This window comes from Talpa europaea (assembly GCF_964194135.1).
Source record: "Talpa europaea genome assembly, chromosome: 7".
Taxonomy (NCBI): Eukaryota; Metazoa; Chordata; class Mammalia; order Eulipotyphla; family Talpidae; genus Talpa; species Talpa europaea.
The window spans coordinates 52,159,369-52,183,250 of NC_140074.1; the positions used below are offsets into that span (position 1 = coordinate 52,159,369).

Genomic DNA, 23,882 nt, shown 5'->3' on the forward strand with positions numbered 1-23,882 from the left:
GCACAACTTACATCAAATAAGGAACTCTTCTGGTGTCTGACTTATAAATTACTTCAATTTAGGTGAAGTATTTTCTTTTTAGAAGATCTTATAAGTTTGGGTCAAGATCCTGGTTCTTATGGGTCCACGAACACACTATGACCTGAGTACTTGGTCGTCCAGCATCATAGGGGCATCGCCAAGTTAGACTCTATGCAGCAGCATCTTTTGCAGCATTCCTCTGCTCCTGCTGATCTGTGCCACTAAGCTTCAGTTCTTCTGGTTATTTTGCATGGTAGCTCTTGTCAAGTTTCTTTTTTCCTCCCCGCCCACCCCCCACACCTTTTTTTTTGGTGTGAATTTGTGGCCATTTGGCAGGAGTTTAGGTTGAAGTAAGAGAAACCCATGACTTCATACTGAATAAAACCCAGAAGTTGATGTTAGCATACCAGTTGTTGAAAAAGAAATTTTATCTTCACTTATCGGTGTACTCGGCCTTTTAAAGTTGCTGTTTTCTCTATAATGAGCACAGATACTGGCATTATTCTCATAACTGTTAGATAGTCTTGCAACAAAATGTCATTTAAGTTTCTTGTTAAAATTATACATATTTTGCACCATGAGAGGGATTTTTGTTGTGAAATTCTAGAAAAAAATATTGCCACCTCTCTTTGTAATTTACTTTACTTGTGTGAACTTAAAAATCTTTAGCATGTGTCCTTAATTGGTATCTTGCTCCTGTCAACAACATCAGAAAGGAAAAGAGGGGAAGGAATGGCTTCGGTCATTTCTATTGTACAGAAGAGGATATTTATTAGATTAGTATCTATCTGGCCAGAGTGATGCGAACAGTGTGACTTAGATGTGTTTTCTGCCACATTATTTGAAGCACACAGGGTGATGTTTTATAGTATTGGAGTAGAAAGGGAGTCAAGAGATTGTGTTGTACTCATCTTTTCTTCCTTCTAACTAGCTGGCACAAGTTCAACTCTCTTACCACTTGTGAGGGGAGAACTGCAGTCCTTTTCAAGCTGTTCTCATAACCGTGGCAATCAGTGAGTGTCCTGGATGTAAGACTCAGAGCTGATAGGAAGACCTTTTGTTGTGCTTCACTATGGAACACGCAGATAAAAAGCATCAAGCAGGGGTCAACACAGGCTAACTGCTCTGCTGAGCTTAAGCAGCTTTCTTCTGGTCTCCTTCACAGTGAATGGCTTTGTGTGTAGAGGGGATATGCCAGAGGCTGCAGTAATTTAAGCCTTGGGCTAGTCTTACCCTCTTAGATCACAGTCTCTTAGGCCAGTGGTTCTCAAACATGAGAGTGCATTATAATCATTGAGGAACTTGTGAAAATGCAGAAGCCTCACCAGGTTCTGGTTTAGCCTGGGAGAAGACAGGAATCTGTATTAACAAGAACCCCAAGTAACCTTTATTCAGGTGGTCCATGGATCACAGTTTGAAAAATACTACCTTAAGAATCAGTAAGTACTTCTGTACCTATCAGGTGCTTAACACAACTCCCAGACGTGGAAAATTATTGGAAAAAAAAAAAAAGTGAAAGCAATTTCAGAGATAGAAAATAACTTAAAATGGAATCAATCTCATTATTTGACAAATGAGAACTTGCCTAAGGTAAACCTGCAAAATCAGTGGCAGAGTCAGGACATGAATTCAAGTCTCCTAATTCCATGCTCAGGGCAATTTGTACTGTATTATGTTCTCTGTTGAAACAATGACTTATGAACACATTATTTTGTGTTTAAGTTGTATTATTATGAATACCCTTAAACTGGCCAATAGATTTGAAAAAGGAAGGCAGGGGAGTAGATGCTGAGAATTCAGCCATAAGAAGTATTTAAAAATCTCATAGAAATATTTAAGCAACACAAATGCATGAATAAAAATGACATTTCTTTGTTGGACCTATTAAACCATTCACACATACACTGTAGAGGTTACATCTCCCTAGGAACAATGTTGGCTCTAGGACAAAAATTAAAATCAGGTATTTTTAAAACATTTAAATTTTTTAAATTTACAAATGTCTTGGTCATTGAAAAAATTACCACAAAGCACAGTGAAAACAGGTTTGCCATACACTTCTTTAAAAACACATATTTAAAATAAAGTTTGGAGGCAAAAACACCAAGCAATATTACTATTCAAAAATAAGCTACTAATTACAATAATTGTATTGATAATCAAAAATAAATATCATAAATTTCATCCCCTTTGGAGAGGGTTGTAAGTGGTGGGCCCACATGTTGTCCAACTCTAAATGCAGTTCATGATTCTTTAATCATTACCAAGCAGATCATGTTTTACTACGTTAGTAAAATACCTTGCAAAGTGTGAATCTGGGGCACTGATTTACTTTAGAGAAAATGGAGCATCCAAAGGGTTAAATGATTTGCCTTAAGTCAAAGTGGGCAGTGTGTGGCAGCACTGGGATGATTCAAACCCAGGTCTGTTTTAGTCCAAAGCCTGTGCTTACTACTCTACTATTTTGCCCTTTAATTTATAAAGGATGGGAAATTGGCCTGTTCATTTACTTATTGGCATCATCTATTTTTTTTTTAATTGGCATCATCTAGAGGTTCTTTTTATACAGTTGGCTTACCTTCTACATCATGTAAAAGAACGTAAGATTTACACTTTCCATTAGAATACCATAAACTGTAGGCATACAGTACTCTCCAACTAACAGACCTTGAGCAGGATACGTAGCTATAAAACAAGGGAAAATGGAGGATAAATACTCTTATATAAAAATAGAGCCACACAGATGAGAACTGAAAAATTAACAGCCAGCAATCTCAACAAAACCATCACTGTTCTCTCTTTACAGTGTGGTCATAATCTAAAAGTATCAGGGGATACTAACTAATCAAGGAGTTAAAAGGCATCAGGAATGCTATGCTAGTAGGGGAAAATCACACCTCACAATTTCAAGCTCTCATTTCACTTGAAGTATAAAAGCTGTTCTGGTAGGTTTTACTCTATTTAGTCATTTTTATTCATGATTATTGGAAATGTATTATAATTGGTGATAGAGGATAACTATTGTTGGTAATTGTATAAATTATTCTGTTTTAAAAAGCTTTCTGCATAACAGTATATTTATAGAAATGTTGAATGAGTTCAGGAACAGCAAATATAATACAGCAGTTCCTATTTCAATTGTGAAAATGAAGTGGCTAACGTAGAGAAGACCTCTCTTGGTCTTTTGAAAATGTGTGTGGTCTTTTTTCTTAGAAGCCCAAAGAACTTGTATATTTTGTTATTTCTTGTTACATCCCTGAGAAGAGGCTATACCAAAAATTTTAGTAAAAAAAAGCAAGGAAAAGATAAATCACATATTCCCTGCTCTTGTGTCTAGAACCAAGATTACAGTGTATCGTTGTTACAGTTTTGTCTTGTAGAAAGTGCAATATAGGAAAAACTGAGAATCTTTTAGATGCTTAATGTTTCCCATATTAGAATATATGGTATTGGCATCCTTAAGTATATTTTAAGCTTGTGTGTAAAAGGAGAAATAGTCTGATAACTTATTGATGACAATCATCCCCATTTGATGACCAGCAGTCACTGAGAGATGAAAATACACTCAGTAACACCCTGTGTTGGTCATGAAGGAAACCACATATGAATTTTTGGATAACTAATATGTATCTCTAAGTGCCAAAATTTAAAACTTGTAATTATTTTTGATGCAAATCTTTCAGATATTAGTATACCTCCCTGCCTTCTTAAACAGCATGCTCAGTATAATTCACTTTTTCATGATGAAAAGATTATATTCGTAATGTGTTATTATAAAAATCCAGTGAGCTCTGATGTATGTAAAACACTTCATAAAATGTAAAGGGCTATACAAATGAGTTAATATTAATTATATAGTGATTCCTTTGGCCCTGAGGTACATATAGTCATTTGCCTCAGATTGTTGGTGTTTGGGTTTTTTAGCTTAAAATTTGCTTTTTCTGCTAAGTTGTTCTGTCTCCTACCACACTATCAATATGCCTACCTTTAACAGGCTCCCCAGTTCCTTCTACAGTGTGTTCATCCTTTGTGAGTTGGGACAGGAGATAACCAAGCTTGCTAAGTGTCTGAAGAGCTAGATGGCTCTGAGTACACATTCTGTGAGACAGCTCTTTTGGTTGCTTTCCACCTTTTTGACAGGTTCACAATAACCTTTTGGATAACTGAAGTTCCCAGATAAAGCCTAAGCTAGTGATTTTTTTCAGTTGCCACTAAGTAAAATACTACCAACTAAGGATGCTCCTAGATCAAGGAATAAATTGCAATGTACCAAAGTACAGCCAAGCAACAACAAAAGCTCTGTATTTGCACAGGTATCTTTTATGTCTTTAAGAAAAAAAGAATGCAGAAAAGAAAAACAATGGAAAATAAAATCCAGATAGAGTATTTTTGATGTCATTAAGCTTTCTCAATAACCATTAAAATATATGGCTAACTTATAGTTACAAAGACAGTTTCATTGCATAATAAAACTGTACCAAAATTTATACCATAAAGAGGATTCCTAAGAATTTCACCCAAATTATAATGGAAATTATCAGAAGTCACAAATTTACCTGTATGCTGCTCTTTAGTTGTAAATTAATTACTGACAGAAATAAGGGTTTTATCAAAAGCATCTCACAAACACCTCCTATATGTGTATATAAGTGTCACTGTAAACGAACATGTCACCCAGAGATGATAAAATAATTTTTAAAATTTAAATTTGGTTCAAAGTATTTATAGACTTTGCAGCTTTCCTAAATTTCTTCCTTGTATATATTACAGGTTTTTACATTAAAGGTTAAATATTTGAATTTTCAGTTTCACTGCATCTTCCATTTCCAAACTCTGCTTTCTGGGAAATTTTAGATTCACATTTTCAGGAAATTTGGAGTGTTCCAGAAAATATACTAGACACCAGAAAGATTTCTCACTAGGTTCTGAGGTGCTGTATGTTCTTACGCTAGACTGTAAGCTCCTTGAGGGCAGGGACTGTCTATTTATTCTTGTATCCCCAGTGCCTGGTACAGGATCTGACAGAATAGTTGTTCAATAAACATTTGTTGAATGAATTAAATGAACCATCACCATATATGACCTCAAATTCCCATAAAGCCAGAATGTGACATGGAAATTATTCGGCACTAGAAGAATCCATCATTTTTTATTATAATGAATATTGTATTCATCAGGGTGAGAACCTCACCATTGGTAACTAAGGATTTCTCACTGATTTAGAAAACTCAAGCCTCATTTTTGCATTCAATACACATTGGATTCCTTACTATCTGCCTAGTCGAGTACTAAGGATTCAAGGGATAAAGATAACTATAGTCTTGGTATTTCATAACTGTAGCTGAAAAAGACTAAGTTGCAGGCCCCGCTTCATGGGTAAGTGATCTGAGAAAGACTCCATGCTTGGTTTAATGTTCTATTGAAGCTGTCTTTATGTTCTTAATTTTTATTTTGTACTGGGCTTACAGATCATGTAACTGGTTCTGCTTAGATATTAACATTTTGACATGAATGAAATAATAAGCTTTGTAAATATCTTTTACCTACCTTCTAGGATATTCACATTCATTGAAAACTGAAGTGAATGATTTAGTAAAATAATTCTAAAACCTCCCACAAACTTAACAGATCAAATGTTCTTCATTTCAGAACTGGAAAAAAACTTTCTAAAAATATAATTGGCTTTATAATTGCCCTTTTCAGTTGTTTCCAATTTTTTTTTTTTAAAGTAATGTAATTTTTTTTTTTTAAGATTTATTTATACAAGCGCTGGGTACAGTCAGAAGCGCGGGAGGGTAAGAGAATTCACCAGAGCCAGAGCGGGGAGCAGAGCAGGCAGAAGGACCGAAGTACACTGCTGAGGGGAGCAGCGGGCGGCAGGAGAGGTCTGCGCCAGGTGGGACCCTCCTCCAGTGGCCGGGGAACAGCCGGGGATTGAACTGGCGCTGCAGAGGCCGCGGGCAGCTCCGCAACCCAGCGCTCAACTGCTGCGCCACCGGGGAGGCCCCAGTTGTTTCCAATTTTTCAAATGAAATATAGTTGTAGGTGAATTTATTTTCTCTACATACATACCTGTAAGTTTTAATAAACTTATTAATATATTCACAGAATATTTTGGTATAAGTCTACCTCATAAGATGCTTTAAAAAAAAACAAATGATACATCGAAACATTTGATGGCAAGCTTGCATTAAGCAGTTTGAAATTTCTTGTTTAAATTACCTGCTGTGCATTTTTAAACCAGAATCAAGCTAAGACTGATGAGGCAGTGACTAGGCTATTTTTGTTTGTGATAATCTACACTTTTTTGATTATGCAACCCCCACCTGAAGAAATTAGAAATTACCTTCCAAATTTCAATTATTTATAAATTATACATATACACTACTGTACTGGCCTCTTATGTACATCGTCGAACATACAGAGAAAAAGGAAAAATTTAAAGATAAGATTTTTTAAAAATCAAAGTTCTCATTACCTTCTACACTTCCAGGGGCCACTTTGCACTTCCACTGGTACATGCACATTTAATTCTGTGAAGACCATTGTTCTAAAACAGTTGACATTTTACTCTAAAATGTACTAAGAACCCACCCACTCATATCTGTTCTGGTCATCTCTTACTTGCTATGAATCTTCTGTAGAGTCCTATAAACTAGTTCTTTGTTCAGTAAAAATTACATTCAAAGCAACAGGAAGCATAGTAGAAAAGGTTTTTCTTTTGTTTGTCGAGTTACATACAGTGACTGGCTCTTAGGTAGATTAACTTAGAACATGCTATTTTTTCTGGTATCCCCTAGACTTTTATTGTATCACTTAACAGCTGATGGTTCATTTTACCATACAAATTTTAATTCACTGTAAAAATGAGTCCTATTTGTGACATTTAAGTTATTGAGAAGAAAAACTGTGAACCCCTTTCAAAGCAGCCTATTTTATTAAATGAACCCTTCTGACAAACTGATTTAACTGACCATAGCACTGATTATCACTATTTCAGTTATCTCTGACTGGTATATTTTTGGCTATTTAAAAAACACTTTTATTATTTAAAAGGAAATGATTATTTGGTAAGTACTGAAACTAATGAATTACTGATTTATATTAGTTTCTGATGTAACACATTACCCCAAATTGGTTAAAGCAATACAGTCTTCGGTTACAGTTCTGGAGGCCCAAACTGGGTTTCACTGAACTAAAGTCAAGGTGTCTACAGGGCCATGTCCTCATGGGGGCTTTCAGGGAGAGTTAATTGCCTTGCCTTTTCCAGCTTCTAGAAGCGACCTGTATTCCTTGGTTCATTGCCCCCTTCTCCTTCAAAGCCACAGAACATCTAATTTCTGACTCTTGACATTTATTCTGCCTCCTCCTTAGTGACTCTTAGGATGACTCTGGGCCTACTGCTTAATCCAGGATGATCTCCCCATTGCACAACTAGCTGATTAGCACCCTTAGTGTCTGCAACCCCGTAACATATTCATAGGCTCGGAATTGAAGGGATACCGACATCTTTGTCTGGGGGCAGGGGGGCATTACTCTGCTTGCTTACCATGTGCCAAGTACTAGGTTTGGTGTTGGGTGCTTTGCCAGTGCTTTACAGGCATTCTTTAAAGGATTCTTTATGAGGTAGGTGCTGTCACTATTTCCACTTTACAGAGGAAAAACTAAGGCTTGGTGAGGTTAACGCAGACTCATAACCAAGTCTCTATGATTTCATGGTCTATGCTCTATTGCTTTGTTAATTCAATGAGAAAATGTTCACTGCATGCAAACTATGTTGAACATTATGATTTTCAACTGGGTGAGAAATGTATTACAGCCGTACTCTGTAATGAGGTAAAACTCTTAATATCAAAGTGGCAAAGTTCAAAGCCTCTGCTTTTGTGTCCAGGGTCAGTGTGTCCAGAGTCATTTTCTAATATTAGTGCTTTTCTCCCCAGACTCTTTTCTACTAGGGGCAAGCTACTTCTGGCTTGTAACAATCTTATGCTGCTTTTAAAACTAATAACTCTAGAATATCTGCCTGAATCAAGTATTCAAATCATGACACATATATACATTTATCGAACATTGTGTGCATCTCATAAACTATGAACTGGGACTGAAAGAAATCTACACTTATCACAGGGTGAAGATAAGCAGGCTTAGAACTTTTTAAAGTTTAAGTCCATCCAGAGTCATAGTTTCTTCCTTAATCTGAGGGGCTTCAACAAAGACATCCTTATCACTGGAATAACTGCAGGGCTAGGGGCTTGGTCCATGATGGGCTAAATGTGGCTGTATTAGAAGTCATTGGTCATCAGTGGGCAGCAACTGTGAAGGATAACACAGTGAAGTAGGGACCTCCCTGGTGGTGCAGGAGTTAGTCTCAGCACTATCAAGCTATCGCTAGCCACTGCGGCCTGAATTCGACCCCCAGCCAGGGAGCTACCTACATGGCGCAGCAGACCTCTCCTGTCTGCCCAATGCTCCCCTCAGCAGTGTATTTCAGCAAATCCGCCTATTCTTGGTGAATTCCCTCACCCCCCCACACCTCTGGCCTATACCCCAGTTCTTCTATGCAAAAATAAAATCTTTAAAAAAATAAAGGTCTATGAATATAGAAAATGCAGTTAAGGTTTAGATTTTTCTTGGATGACAGGCCCAAGAGATCTCTGCAGACAAAGTAAGTGTAGAAAACATCTGAACTTTGAAGATGGGCATTATAAACGGATGTGTGCCATCACCAACACCACTTGCATGACCAGGCTGGCACTCCTTCAGCGAAAGCTAAGGTTTCCCTAATTTAACATGTTTAAGTTACCTTGCAGTTAATAAACTAAGATCATCTTACCTTCTCCAGAGTAGATCTGGTGCGGTGTAGCATATCTTCTAACTAATAAAGAGGAGGCTGCAACAGAAATACACACTCCCTGGTGTGACTGTGAAAAGTTGCAACTATTAATAACAATAAATCCAGAAAATAGGGACAGCCGAAATGGGCCACACAACTCAAAGCTTTTTTTTTTCTTTTTATGGTCAACACTAACTTGCAAAAGTCGTTCACTATAAAAGGTTAGTTTTTGTCTAGATTAAAGATAAAGGACCCAAGGGCCTCCCCGGTGGCGCAGCGGTTGAGCGCTGGGTTGCGAAGCTGCCCACGGCCTCTGCAGCGCTGGTTCGATCCCCGGCTGCTCCCCGGCCACCGGAGGAGGGTCCCACATGGCGCACAGACCTCTCCTGCCGCCCGCTGCTCCCCTCACAGTATACTTCGGTCCTTCTGCCTGCTCTGCTCCCCGCTCTGGCTCTGGTGAATTCTCTCACCCTCCCGCGCTTCTGACTGTACCTAGTGCTTGTACAAATAAATAAATCTTAAAAAAAAAAAATAAAGATAAAGGACCCAAGGTTCACTGTGAAAGAAATTACTTTAAAAGCTAAAGACAGATCCTTTCCTCCACCACCAGGCTGTGTGCATTTGCTCCTCCTCACCATGTCTTCTCACCAGACGTTCAGGATCAAGCGAGCCCTAGCCAAGGAACAAAAACAGAATTGTCCCATTCCCCAGCGTATTCAGATGAAAACTGGTGCTAGGGTCCAACTCTAAGAGGAGACCCTGGAGAACCACACTGCGCCTGTAAGGAAGCTCACGTGGGATGCCTTATTATGCTGTTTTGAGATCAGTAGCATCCACCCTGTCACCCTAAAAACTTTACTGCTTTTGTGGCCATATTTTCTCTTGCTTCTGTACCTGGCTCAGTAATAAATATGTGAGCTGGGGGGGGGGGCGGGGGGAGGGGATGATATAAAGTATCAGATCTGTTCTGAATATATTGTATTTATTCTTAAGCAGTTGCTAATTTGGGGGGTGTATACTTAATAATGTATGCGCTAAAAATAAGGGTTTTATAGCATTTACTGAAAGTTGCAGTGTCTCGGCAGAAAAACCATGATCCTTACCACCATCCCTTCATGGGAACTATAGCTCCCCCCCCCCCGCTGCAAACTTAAGCAAAAACAGGTCGACTGCCTCTACTCTACCCACCACCCTGTCCCAACCTCTGGGCCTGAGAAGAGGGAGATGGCTGCCACGTGGTGATTAATAGAGAAGCTAAAGGAATTACTAAGCCATGGGCTTTCTTTCTCCTCTAGCAAATATTTCTGTAGTATCCTATGACTTCATGGCAATCTAAAAATCACACACTAAAAGAATTAAACAGGGTCTCCCTGGTGGCACAGGGGCTAGTCAACCCTATCAAGCTATCACCAGCCACTGCAGCATGAGTTCAATCCCTGGCCAGGGAGCTACCCACATGGCACAGAAGACCCCTCCTGTCTTGCTCACTGCTCCCCTCAGCAGTGTATTTCTGTAGATCCATCTGCTCTGCTCCCCACTCTGTGTCTGGTGAATCCTCTCACTCCCCACCTACGGCCTACATTCCAGTTCTTATATGCATAGATAAAAAAAATAAATCTTAAAAAAAAAAAAGAATTAAACAGCTTCTCAATATATTGCTGACATCAAATATTGTGATCACTATTTTTCCAACATTATGAAAATGTTTATCAACACACAGCAAACTTCAAAGAATTTCACAGTGACATCATTTACCAAGACTCTATCATTAACATTTTACTATGCTTGTTTTATGTTAACTAATTCTCTATTTCACCAATTTGTCTTATTTTTTTTACTCCCCTCTTCGATGTGTCTTAATTTTAAAGAAGCTGTTTACAAGGGGAATGAGAAAAGAGAGCCTATCTTTATTTTTGGATGCATTTTAAATATATTGCAGGTATTTGTACCTATCCTTGTAAAAACCCTTAGCAACACACACATCATCAACTAAAGGTATTTTTCTCTTGTAAAATTTCCATAGGAAGTACACACATAATAACTGCATGATCACTACGTTTAGACAAATACATATACCTGCTGTGCAACACAAACACCTATCAAGATAGACTACCATCACCCCAGAAAGCTTCCTCATGCCCTTTCCAGCCAGTCTCTTCACCCCCCCTCCCAGACGCAACCAATTTTTTTTCCATTACAGAGTTTCCTCTTCTAGAATGCCATATGAATAGAATCACACTATATAGTCCCCATAATTTTTAAAAGACAAATTCCTTAGAAACTAAGTCTCTCAGGGCCTCCCTTATGGTGCAGGGGTTAAAGACAGTGCTATCAAGCTATCACCAGCCACTGCAGCTGCATAAGTTCAATCCGCAGCCAAGGAGCTACCCACATGGCACAGCAGACCTCTCCTGTCTCACAGGCTGCTCCCCTCAGCGGAATATTTCAGTCCGCCTGTTTTACTCTCCACTCTGTCTTGGTGAATCCTCTCACTACTCACATCTCTGGCCTGTACCCCAGTTCTTGTATGCATAAATAAATAAATCTTAAAAAAAAAACCATATCAAATAATCTGTTATCTCCAAACCAAGCCCTAACCCACTCACTTTTTTACTCTTCACCTCCCTATTTTACGCACAGATTACATAACCCACACATAACCATCTTTTCCTACTATCTGTTTGTCCTTGTCAAAACTATTTATTGAGGAGCCAAGAAAACCTGGCGGTTTGTTTAATCACTCGTCCCCTGGGAAAATATGAAAGAGATAAAATCCTGAAGCTTCGTTCTGGCAGGAAGGAGAAAATACATACCAGGAGCCACCTATTAGTAGATATGTCTTAGAAGAGAAATGAGGTTTTTGTTTTTTTTGTTTTTTGTTTTTTTTTATATATATATATATTTTTAAAGAGGCATGTTTTATTTTATTATTTATTTGTTTGTTTGTTTATACATGCACTGGGTACAGTCAGAAGCGCGGGAGGGTGAGAGAATTCACCAGAGCCAGAGCGGGGAGCAGAGCAGGCAGAAGGACTGAAGTACACTGCTGAGGGGAGCAGCGGGCGGCAGGAGAGGTCTGCGCGCCATGTGGGACCCTCCTCTGGTGGCCGGGGAGCAGCCGGGGATTGAACTGGCGCCGCGGAGGCTGCAGGCAGCTTCGCAACCCAGCGCTCAACCGCTGCGCCACTGAGGAGGCCCGAGAAATGAGGTTTTTCCCTAGTATCATTTGAAACAATTAGGTAAGGTCGCAGTAACTAAGTGCATTCCCCCTACCCCTTTTTTTTTTGGTGTATGCTGAGGTGCAAGTAATTGCTGACTGATAATGGCTAAATAATAATGACTAGTTATGTTTCCCGAACTAAATTCCTCTTGATAAAAGGCAGAGAGCAACTACAGAAGTGGTTTGCTGTAAAAAAGTTCCTGCCTTCACAGTTCCTGTAAGTATCAAAGCAATGATCAACACTCTTTTCTTACCCTGTCAACCTCATCCCTCTGAATTTCAAATTCAGAAAAGTGCCAAGAGGGATAAGAAAAATGGAGAAACTGCATTTGAATCCTGACTTATGCACATGTTCTTTGGTCTTAAATCAGCTAGACATTTCTTGAAGGATAGCTGAGGTAGTAAAGGTAAATGAGAGAACAGAGAAGCTTCATCATTTAGCTCATAAACGGCTGTGGACGCTCCCACCCGAATTCATATACTGAAGACCTAACACCCAGTGTGATGTTATCTGGACACCCGGACTTCAGGTAATTGAGTCATCTGTCATTAAAACAGGTGAGTGCTGTGAACAGCAGGCCCATGGCAGCAGAACAGCATTCAGCACTTAGTCCTGAAAGCCCCAGCCAGCGGAGTCCTGAAGCCTCAAAAGGAGTTCCCGAGTGAATCGGGGAAGGGGCAGTGCCCTGTGCAGAGTGGGTGCAGGCTGTAGATTTAGCTGGACCTGACAGGGAGGCAGAAATGATCTAATGGATCATTTCATTAGAAAAAACTGACAGCAATGTGAAGGATGGACTGAAGGGAGATGAGAATTTAGATTCACTATTAGCAACTTCAGATGCTAAATGCATTTGGGAGCCAGTATCTTGGAGACAGGGAATGGGCTGCAGCCCCGCCTCTTCCCTGTCACACCCTGATGAAAGCTCTCAACAGCCTCCTTTACAGGGGCCACAGTAGTGAGTCAAAATGGCATTTCACCAGACAATATGTAAAACAGTCCCTTTATCAATTAGATGACTTTCTCCCCTCGAGTTTTAGTTCTACGGCAACTGCTTCCTCACCTATCTGTTCATCAGCCAACCTCAACCATTCCTAGACACAGACACCTTAAAATTGAACATTAAAACCAAAGGCAGAGCTGCTAATATCACATTAGCAGAGCAGAAAGGCCCAGCTATGAAGACAAGTGGGTATCAACACAGAGAAAAAGCACAGCATCCAGCTTGGGGGCAGGCATGACTATTCCAACAGAAATGACTCGCACACTGCATTTACCAAGGCAGTTCATACTCCGCAGGGAATTTTGCTTGATTTGAGAAAAATATCTTACAAACTATGCAAAAAATTAACTTATCTGGAACCCCTCTTGACAAATCAGTGAGTGAAGGAATGCTCTGCCTCTAGTTACCAGATGAAGCTGCCACAAGTCAAGGCAGCGTGTCAAGGTAGTACCCACAAACAGACTGATAAGCCAATGTGCCACACCGGGAAGCACCAGGATGAGAAATTAGCCAACCAAAGAGAAGACCAAATACCATGGACTTAAAAAAAACTTTATTCCAAACAGAATTACCAAAACAAAAGCATGTTAACTCTGAAACATAATATTTCATTGAAACTCAGTCACAAAACTCAAATATCAAACAAAAACAGCTTCGTGCGCTTACCCACTTTCAATGAGGAATCTTGAAAAGAGGAAACATATAGGACCCGCCCCCCCCCACCAATATACACAATTTGGGAACCATTTAGGTAAGCAAATATTTAATATTAAGCAAAAAAGACAGCATTATAAACAAAACTCCTCAAATGTAGGGAGAAAGCCTATTCAAGTCTTTGATATGCATATATTTGCACAATGAGAAAACAAATATTTTCATTGAAAAGAAACCAAGTCTGAGTTCCTAACCTGTCTTCAAATGCAGTCTCCTGTCCAGCCTTCGATCTGACAGCACAGCACGCCCCTGGCACCGCAGTCCTTCATTGACACCAAGCCATCTCAAACGTCCTATTTGCCACCCATTATTTTCCTTGTTGGAGTCGGAATTTCAGGTCTCCAAAAATGATTATATATATACAATTCTGTTTTATTGCACAGTTCACAATATATAGCAGATGTTATATAACCAACCATAAGGTAAGATGAATGCTGAGACGATCCAACTGTCTCCAACCACGACTGAGACAAACAAAAAATACAAACTTGCCAAGCATGGCAAGGCTGTGTTTGTTTTGTGGGTGCAGTCCTGAGGGCTCATACCACCATGTGTGAAACAGAGTCCGTAACATATTTCTGGTGGCATTAGACAGGAAGTATAGGAAGCAAGAATGGAAATGCCCCACATCCATCAGCAGTCTGTGCCACATATGCACCAGAAAGGCCACTATTAAAGCTTTTCAAATAAAATGATTTAATCATATTTGCCTTTTCAAAAATTTTACCATACTAGTTTCATCCTAAAGATAAAGACAGTTAGAATGTCTTACTTAACACATTTTGAACTTATTTTAAAGTTTAGAAAAAGCCATTGGCTATCACAGTTCTTTTGAATTTTTCTGTAAAATTAAGAACTCTATAGGACAACATAAAGCCATCCCTGATAACATCTGTAGTTTGGTCTTCAAAAGCTGTAAAAGTGACAAAGAAACCCAAAAATGTTAAACCATTTAAAATATTTATTGTTTTTAAATGCCACTTATTTGAGACAGCAGAAACCAAACCACCCTCCTTCAAATTCTCACATCACATATCTCACAAAAGTGCTTTAGAAGTTAGACTTCTAGTATCTGTATGGAGTGTATAGACAGAGGGAAGCGCTGCAGAGGCCCAGGAGTCCGTTCTCAAGGCAGGGCATAACCCCAGTCAAACTCACCTGCCTTGTGCTGAGCACCCAGACATGCCCAGGAGTGTTCACGGACCCACATGCAAGTGAATGAGGAAGTACCACAGCGCCTTAGTCATTCATTTCTGAAACTTAACCTGCTTCAAATCCTGACTCCATATTCAGTAGGCCCAAGGATGCTACTTACATTTATTTGGTGTAGTTTTCTTGTTTTCTGTAATCATTAGATTTGCACCTTGGCTTCTAAAGTATCATTCCCAACACTCCACTGCCAGGCAGGCCTGTTATAAAGCTACTGAGTTTCATCACTGCCTCACAAATGCTTACTGCTTCCTGATCCTTTACACTTGGAAGAAGGACATTCATTTTATTTGACCAGCCATACTGCACTTAGAGGTAAACATCTTTTTTTGGACTATCTGCTCAGAAACTGAGTAAACCACCAGTCGAGCCCCTGATTTTATTTTGGTCAGTATGTGCATATGTTTATATGCAATTACCCAGAAGGATGAAAAATTGATAATAAGTACCCTAACTACTCTGCCATGTCAGACGCTGGAAAGCAATCTTGATATCATAGTCACACGTGGATGTGTAAAGATTGATAAACCATCTTTTCAGAATGTTTCATATTTTACTACTCCATTGGTGTATGAGCCATTTTGCCTTATTTATCTGGAGAAATTATTTTAAAATCAGATTACTTGGACAAGGCTTTGTTTGTTAGCTAAGGGATGAGTATGATAGCTACTACACCCAATTTCTACAATTTAAAATATTAACCCTTCAAATACCTTTAGATCTTATCCTCTCAGCATATCCTGAGAGGACATGATCTATCTTATCATTTTAATAGAAAAATGGGTTCCCAAAATCCTAATAGATGCCTCTATTTCCAAGAGTAAAGTTAAAAAGCTGACAGCTAACACCATGGGATAAAAGCCTTTGAGTCTGCCCCTCCCCCTCCGTTACATTTACAAACCAGAAAAAAAAATCTGGGATTCTATTAATAGACTTCCAAATCAAGGTTTTATGGAAGTGTGTCTGCTTTAAAAGGAGAATTTCAAGACAACAGGATACTTGATTATGAAGAACTATTATGCAGAGGGAAAAAAAACCCCGAAGTTCTTTGCTAAGTTGGCAATAACAATTCAAAGTGAGTCTAAAACAAAGTTGATCTATATGCAATACAGAACTTAACAAGATGAAACATCAATAACGAAAATTTAAGTCTCCCCATCTTTTTGGCAATAAATGAAATTAATATTTTGGAAAGGTTTAAGGTCACATTCAGAACTAAACAGAAAACCTTCAAGCCTAGAAAGTAAAGGGAGAGCTTTCATTAGCTGCTTGAGTCCACCTCATCTAAACAGAAACAGTCTGGGAAATGGCCATGCCAAGAGGTGCTTAGTTTCAAACAAATACAAGCAATTTATCGTGAGACGCCTATACCTAGGCAAGCTGTTTTTCTCCTGTGTTCTGCTCTTCTCTTCTACCATGCGTATGTTTAACAAAGACTACCCTTCGCAACTCTTCTAAGAGCAAAGAAGCAAGAAATGGAGTCACAGAAGTAAGCCTGAGAATTCACAGGGCCCTAAGAGTCTTTTCTCTGGCTGGTCATGTTTTTGATGAGCGGGGGGAGAGAGGGGTGTGGAGGAAAGATTTTATCCTGGCTGTTAGTTTCCTTGTCAAAGGTTACCAGATAGACTGCTATTAACCAGGCAATTAGCCTAAAGTTCTCAGACGACTTAAGGAACAAAAAACCCAAAACCAGAACCCTTAAATTTTCCTATTGAAACCTTTTATTCTGAATCTGTTGGTGCTTAAGGAAAACAGCTTTGCCCATAATTCACTGTGCCCTAAATTTATGACACCAACATGTGTTTGGCCAATTAAGAACGAGGTCAAACTGCATTCTTCTGAGAAGGCCTATTCAGTTGATAAATGGCACTTAACTGATGATTTCTTTCATATAACCTTTAACAAGAACTCATAAGTCGCATTGATTATGCCCCAAGAGATGAGGGATCGGTGGTAATTCAGATGGGCACCTCTGAAAAGATTTGTCAGTTTCTTGTCCCGTTCTAGCCAGATTTTTCTGAAGACCTTGGGGAAAGACTGAAATTCCCCACCAATCTGAGACTGCATGCGAGCTTTTACAACGTTAATTGGAAAAAACAAGATTCCCAACATGGCACCCAACAGACCTCCGCAGATAAAATCATTGACCAAATGAGCGCTGTGAGTCGTTGCAGTAGGCAGGTGCTCCTTAATGGGACCTCGAAGGCCAAAGAAAAAGACATTGCTGAATCCATTTCGAAAAAGAACGGGCACCAAGCCTCGATAATACTCTCTAATTCCATGGCATTTCAGTGCCTTGAAAGCCTGGTAAGTGTTTGTAAATTTGTCGTGATGCTTGTGGTCCTGAAGCAATGTTTGAACTCTCTCCAGCGGAGTGAAAACTGCTTCTGTTGTCCCTGCGAGCACTGCTGCCATGCTCCGGATTGCAAACTCTGGGCTATTGATATGCTTGCGGAGAAGACAAGATAAATCCTCATACAGACCAAACATAAGTGCCAGTGTAGTTGTCTTCTGCATTAATGGCGGCAGGATTCCACGATACAAGTTTCGAAATCCATCCCTCTGCAACTGAAGTATTGCATCCCTGGTTTTGATTCCATATAGCTGCTGCCGGAAGAGGACCTTCTGCATGGGATAGGTGAGTGCTACGTTGTTGAAAGCTGCACAGCAGCCACACAAGTAATGCTTCATTTCACCAACATGTGCAATATGAGGTGAAAGATCTTGTTTTGAAGATGTTAAGATTGATGGGGACCTCTTCTCATGAGCTTCTGAATCCATCATGTTGCTTAAGATCTTTCTTCTTCATGAAGAATTATTTTAACCTACAAATAATAAATGACAATCGGTAAACCTTTATAGATAGTGTTCAATACATGGAATTCTCCCCAATCCTTCCTCCAATTCCTGGACACTTACATTTTCCCTTTTAGAATAAATCAGTACTTCTTCAAAAGTGTTTTCAGATGACCCCTGAAAGTCCCTGAGATCATTTTAGGGATCCAGCAGGTCCTCCCTATTCCAAGCTATGTGAAGTTCATTTTCTGCATGTACTTCAACCAAAACAGCTTATCACAACCGACCAAATACACAAGCAGATATGAGGCTCCACCCTTCTTTTAAGGCAGACAGTAAAGAGATTTGCGAAACAGTAAAAACTCATCTCAATTTTTTTGGAAAATAATTATATTTCATGAAAATGTGATTTGGAAATCTGTAATTGGCTCATCATTGTCATTTTATTTTTTCATTTGTTAATTTTTTAAAAATTTGTGCTTACATGATTGTAGTCTCCAGAGCTCTAGCGCACCATATCACCCATGAACCATCACCACATTCCCATGTGTTCACTGCCCCCCTGTTTTGCCCCCTGCCCCCTTCTTTGCTGCATGCTTCAGTTCTACAGTCAGTTTACTAGTTTTGACTTTTTCTTAATCATTTGCTGCAGTTCTCTACATTCCACATATAAGTGACAAGAGCCGGTATTTATCTTTTTCCTTCGGACTAATTTTGGCTAGCATAATCCCTTCCAGCTCCATCCATGTTGCTGCAAATGCCATGTTTGTCTTTTTTGTTGACTAATATTCCATTGTGTAAATAAACCACAACTTTTTGTGGTTTATTTATTGTAGTCTATTTATTTGTAGTCTATTCTGGGGCATCTGAGTTGTTTCCATATCTTGGCTATTGAAAATAGTGCTGCAGTAACCATAGGAGTGACGGTTTCCTTTTGAATTACTGTTTTTGTGTCCTTTAAGTAGATTCCCAGCAACTGCTGGATCATATGGTAGATTCATCGTCATCGTTTTAAAGCAAATAAATATTTTTAAATTTTTGTTCCAATTTTTACGGTTATGAATGTTAAATCCACACAAAGAAAGGTTCTTTGGGACCCACAGTAATTTTTAAGTGTAAAGGGATCCTGAGGTCAAAACATGTGAGAAGCAGTGTTGGAGTTCATAAATACTGCCTGCATCACAGAACAGCATTTACCATTATCCTTCTGAAACAGACTGAAAGTCCTTTAATGAGAAATAAAATAGCAAAGCATGAAGCACCCATTCTAGACCTTCTGCTAAAGTTCTAGAGATCCAAAGGCAAGGAACTTGCAATCCAATAGGACTCTGCCAAGGTAAACAACCACACCACAGTGGGATACTTTTTATTAGTATGTGCTGTGGGGACACAGGAAAGGACACCAAGCATGCACTTGGGGAAGTGGAGATAGGCCAAATGGTGTCAAGAAAGGCCTGCAGGTATGCACTATGCACTGTATTTTCACATATTTAATTCTCAGCTCCATAAATTAAATGCTATTCTCCCAGTTTTACAAAGGAAGAAACCAACACTCTCCTTTGTCCAAGGTACAATGAGTCAAATGTGGAGCCGGCATAATGAAATAAAGTTTGCCTGACTCCAGGGTTCATGTTCCCTCTGTCATCCCACAGATGCAAAGACTTTTTGGGGGTTGCTACACCAGACCTTAATGAACAAGAGTCAAAGCTTAAAAATATAGGCTTAGCCTACTGAGTGAAGCTAAGACAAAGTTCTTATCCCTGGAAGACATAAAAAAATGGCAAGATCACTCCTTGACAGTCATGTAAGTCTAATCCCACCTCACAAAGATCCAAATAGCACAATTCCTATGTCCCAGGGACCAGCCCCAGAAATCACTATATTTGGGGATTACATAGTAATTTGATTATATCTCAGATATGTCAGGCTAATATCTTAAAATTGATTTTCATTCTGAAACAGTAAAGGACCACATCTAACTACACAGCTCAACAAAAAATTACATAACCTAATTAGAAAATGAACAAAGGACTTAAATATACTTCCAAAAAAAATAAATAAATAAACTAGTAGCCTACAAGCATGTAATCATCAGACAAATCAAAACCACAATGAGATTATTACTTATACCCATTAGGTTGGCTACTACAGGGTGAGGGGGGGGCCCAAAAAATAAGTTGGTGGGGATGCAGAGAAGCTGGAACTGTTGGTGGAAATATAATGCAACCACTGTGGAAAGGAACATGGCAGTTCTTCAAAAAATTAAAAATCAGGGGCTCCCTGGTGGCACAAAGGGTTAAGACTCAAAGTTATAAAGCTATTGGTAGCCACCGCAGCATGAGTTTGATACCTAGCCAGGGAATTAACCCACATGGTTCAGCAGACCTCTCCTGTCTCGCCCGCTGCTCCCCTCAGCAGGGTATTTCAGTAGATCTGCCTGTTCTGCTCCCCACTGTCTCTGGTGAATCTTATAGCCCCCTCCCCCTACACCCCTGTCCCTCACCCCAGCTCTTGTATGCATAAATAAAATCTTTTTAAAAAATTTAAAAATCAAACTATCATCTGAACTAGCAATCCCACTTCTAAGTATATAGCCAAAAAGAATTAAAGCAGGGTCTTCAAGAGATATTCGAACACCCACATTCACAGCAGCACTAATTATAATAGCCAAGAGGGGGAAGCAGCCCAAATGTCCACCCATGGATGACTCCACAAACAAAATGGGGTATATGCATACAAGGGAATACTATACTTCCTTTAAAAGGAAAGGAATCCTGGGGCCTTTCTGGTGGCACAAGGGGTTAAGACACAACCTATGAAGCTATCCACAGCCACAGCAGCACAAGTTCGATCCCCAGCCAGGGAACTACCCACATGGCGCAGCAGACCTTTCCTGACTGGCCCGCTGCTCCCCTCGGTACTGTATTTCTTTTTCTCCCCCCCCCCAAAGATTTATTTATTTATACAAGCACTGGGTACAATCAGAAGTGCGGGAGGGTGAGAGAATTCACCAGAGCCAGAGCAGAGCAGGCAGAAGGACCAAAGTACACTGCTGAGGGGAGCAGCGGGTGACAGGAGAGGTCTGCACGCCATGTGGGACCCTCCTCCGGTGGCCAGGGAGCATCCGGGGATCTAACCGGTGCTACAGAGGCTCTGGGCAGCTTCACAACCCAGCGCTCAACCACTGTGCCACCGGGGAGGCCCAGAAAGCATCAGTTCTTAAGGAACACATATCTGCAGGAGCCACACACTATAATACAACATATGAAACAAACACCTGTAGCAGCCATGACTTGCCTTCAAAGAATATAGCCTAAACGGAAAATTATTACCACAAGGTGTACACAAAGGTTCAGCCATAGGACAAAACAATGCTCTTAAAAGATTGAATAAAAATCAACAACAGTCAATGCATAAATGAAGCTGGATCCACCTGACAGGATAGCATATAGATTTTTTCAAAAAAGGGTTATCTAGGGTTGCATATATTAACTTTGAGTTTTTAGAGTTTATGAACTCAGATAGCACTGAGTGCTTTTTTAATCAATGAACAGTGTTAAGGGAAAAAAAATTAAGGAGACTACTCTGTACTGACAAGGAACATTATGGCACAATCCTATCTTTATCAATATACATATAGAAAAGCTAAAATGAGTGGCTTGTATTTTCAAACTTCATAATGCTTTTCCTACTTTATATTTTCAAGTAAAATTTGTCTCAATCTATTCAACTCAGTTCAAAAATGAGAGAAGTGACAATGATGAAACTCTAATTGGAATAAAAGGCCAATAGCGATAGATGAGATAGCTCCAAATTTCTTTACCACTTCAGGCTCAATTTCCACACTTAACCCTAGGTCAATGCAATGTCCTCATGCTATCTAGACCACAGTGAGCACTGTAATCAGAGCCTGTTCCATAAGTCTCTGTTTTCCCTTGTTTCTTCCTCCCTAAATTCTTTTTTTTAAAGATTTGTTTATGCATACAAGAGCTGGGGAACAGGCCAGAGATGCAGGAGGGTGAGAGGATTCACCAGAGACAGTGGGGAACAGAACAGGCAGACTGACTGAAACACCCTGCTGAGGGGAGCAGTGGGCAAGACAGGGGAGGTCTGCTTCACCATGTGGGTTGCTCCCTGGCTGGCCAGGGATCATAGAGAGGTGCTTAACCCCTTGTACCACCAGGGAGGCCCTCCTCCCTAAATTCTTGTTAATAAAAAATGTTTTGAGGGGACCTCCCTGGTGGCACAGGGATTAAAAGTCTCAGCACTATCAAGGTATAGGCAGCCACTGCAGCAAGAGTTTGATCTAGCCAGGGAGCTGACCCACATGTGCAGACCTCTCCTGTCTTGCCCACTGCTCCCCTCAGCAGTGTATTTCAGTAGATCTGCCTGTTCTGCTCCCCACTCTGTCTCTGGTGCTTCCTCTCACCACCAGCCCCATCTCTGGCCTACACCCCAGTTCTTGTATGCATAAATAAAAGTAAAAACAAACATTAAAAAAAATGTTTTGAGAAAAAGTATATTTTATATTTGCTCTATTCAGACTTATAACATTGTCAAGAATTCCATTCACTTCTGTTGGGAATTTCTTCTCCTTTGCCTGCTTTTACTCTGATCTTTTAGAACACTAAGAGAATTAAATCCAGCCAATTTATTAAATTCCTCTAATGTTCTAGGCACTCCCCTATGTGTCAGAGACTAGAGAGAAATAAGGACCCTGGCCTCAGGGAGTCAAGACAAGTAAATAATTAGACCACAGTGTGATAAATGCAATCACATAGGCCCTACAAAGGAGGGGGTAATTAACTAGTTATCTGAAGGGAATGACAGAAAAGGATATGATCCCTGGGCTAGGCTCTGAATGCTGAGCAGGACGTCATATGTACATAGGGCCAAGCATATTTTACCAGAACAGCAGCACTGGCTAAGAAAAAGATCTCCTGTCAAAGGAGCAGGAGTTCCACCTTGAGGGATTACCAGAGTTTATCCTGCTGACCAGTGTTGGTGGGACATGATGGGAGGCAAATGAGATTAGCAGCCCTATTAATGAAAGACCCTCAGGAAAATCCCCGACCCTCTGACACGACAATGTATTATTTTTAATTCCTCATGTGAAGCGAATGGAAATAAAGATCTTCCTAACACCAAGATCTGTGTGCTCTTTTCCCAGAAAAAGAGACTATTATAATAAGAAAATGTAACCTCTACACCATCTATAACCCAAAGCTTCTTTGTGCAGAGTTCAAGCCTTGCTATTTTATTTCTATTAGAAAAGATAAGCTGGCCCTCAGTTAGGAAGAACTGTGAGTGGCTATCACTGCAGGCCCAGTCTGTCCTAAGGAAAGTAATAACAGGGGTCAGGAAACTCTATTTCCCTCTAAGTCACTTTTGGTTACATCTACAGCTTGACAGTAGCAGAACTCCCATCTTTTATTGTCACCCCCATTAACAGGAGAGCCAGGCCCCCCCAAACAATGTTCATGTGAAGAGACTTCACATGGCAGAGGGGCTTCAAGGAGTGTAATTTTCATCTGAATGCTGCTTACCACTATCATGGGTGAGGAAGACAGGGACAATAAAAAAACTGTCTCCTAATGTTCTGAAATCTTGTTCCACTGCTATTTAAAAAACAAAAGTAATGGGGCCTCCCTGGTGGCGTAAGGGGTTAAGCACCACATTATGAAGCAATCCACAGCCTTGCAGCACAAGTTCGATCCCCAGCCAGCCAGGGAGCAACCCACACGGCGCAGCAGACCTCTCCTGTCTAGCCCGCTGCTCCCCTCAGCAGTGTACTTTGGTCAGTCTGCCTGTTCTGTTTCCCACTCTGTCTCTGGTGAACTCTCTCACCCCCCCCACACCTCTGGCCTGTACCCCAGCTCTTGTGTGCATAAATAAATAAATCTTAAAAAAACTATAAACAAAACAAGCAGCCCATGCTTTCTTCTACAATTTCTAGTTTCACTTGCCATTTGTACTGTAATCTTCCTCTCTGGAATTTCAGTCTAAGGCGGCAACAAAGCTGAGGAGCTCTATCTTGCTCACTGATTTGTACAATATAAATACTCACAGGCATTTGCATTCATTTCTG

General features: G+C 40.0%; 1 protein-coding gene across 1 annotated transcript; it reads right to left on the reverse strand.

The window, feature by feature from the left end:
* Positions 1 to 16,885: 16,885 nt before the first annotated feature.
* SLC25A51 (solute carrier family 25 member 51) lies at positions 16,886 to 17,791 on the reverse strand (the record flags this gene model as incomplete). The annotated part of the gene is made up of 1 exon (XM_084236784.1): positions 16,886 to 17,791. The coding sequence occupies exon 1, from the start codon at positions 17,780 to 17,782 to the stop codon at positions 16,886 to 16,888; it is 897 nt and encodes a 298-aa protein (XP_084092910.1). The 5' UTR covers positions 17,783 to 17,791.
* Positions 17,792 to 23,882: the final 6,091 nt, after the last annotated feature.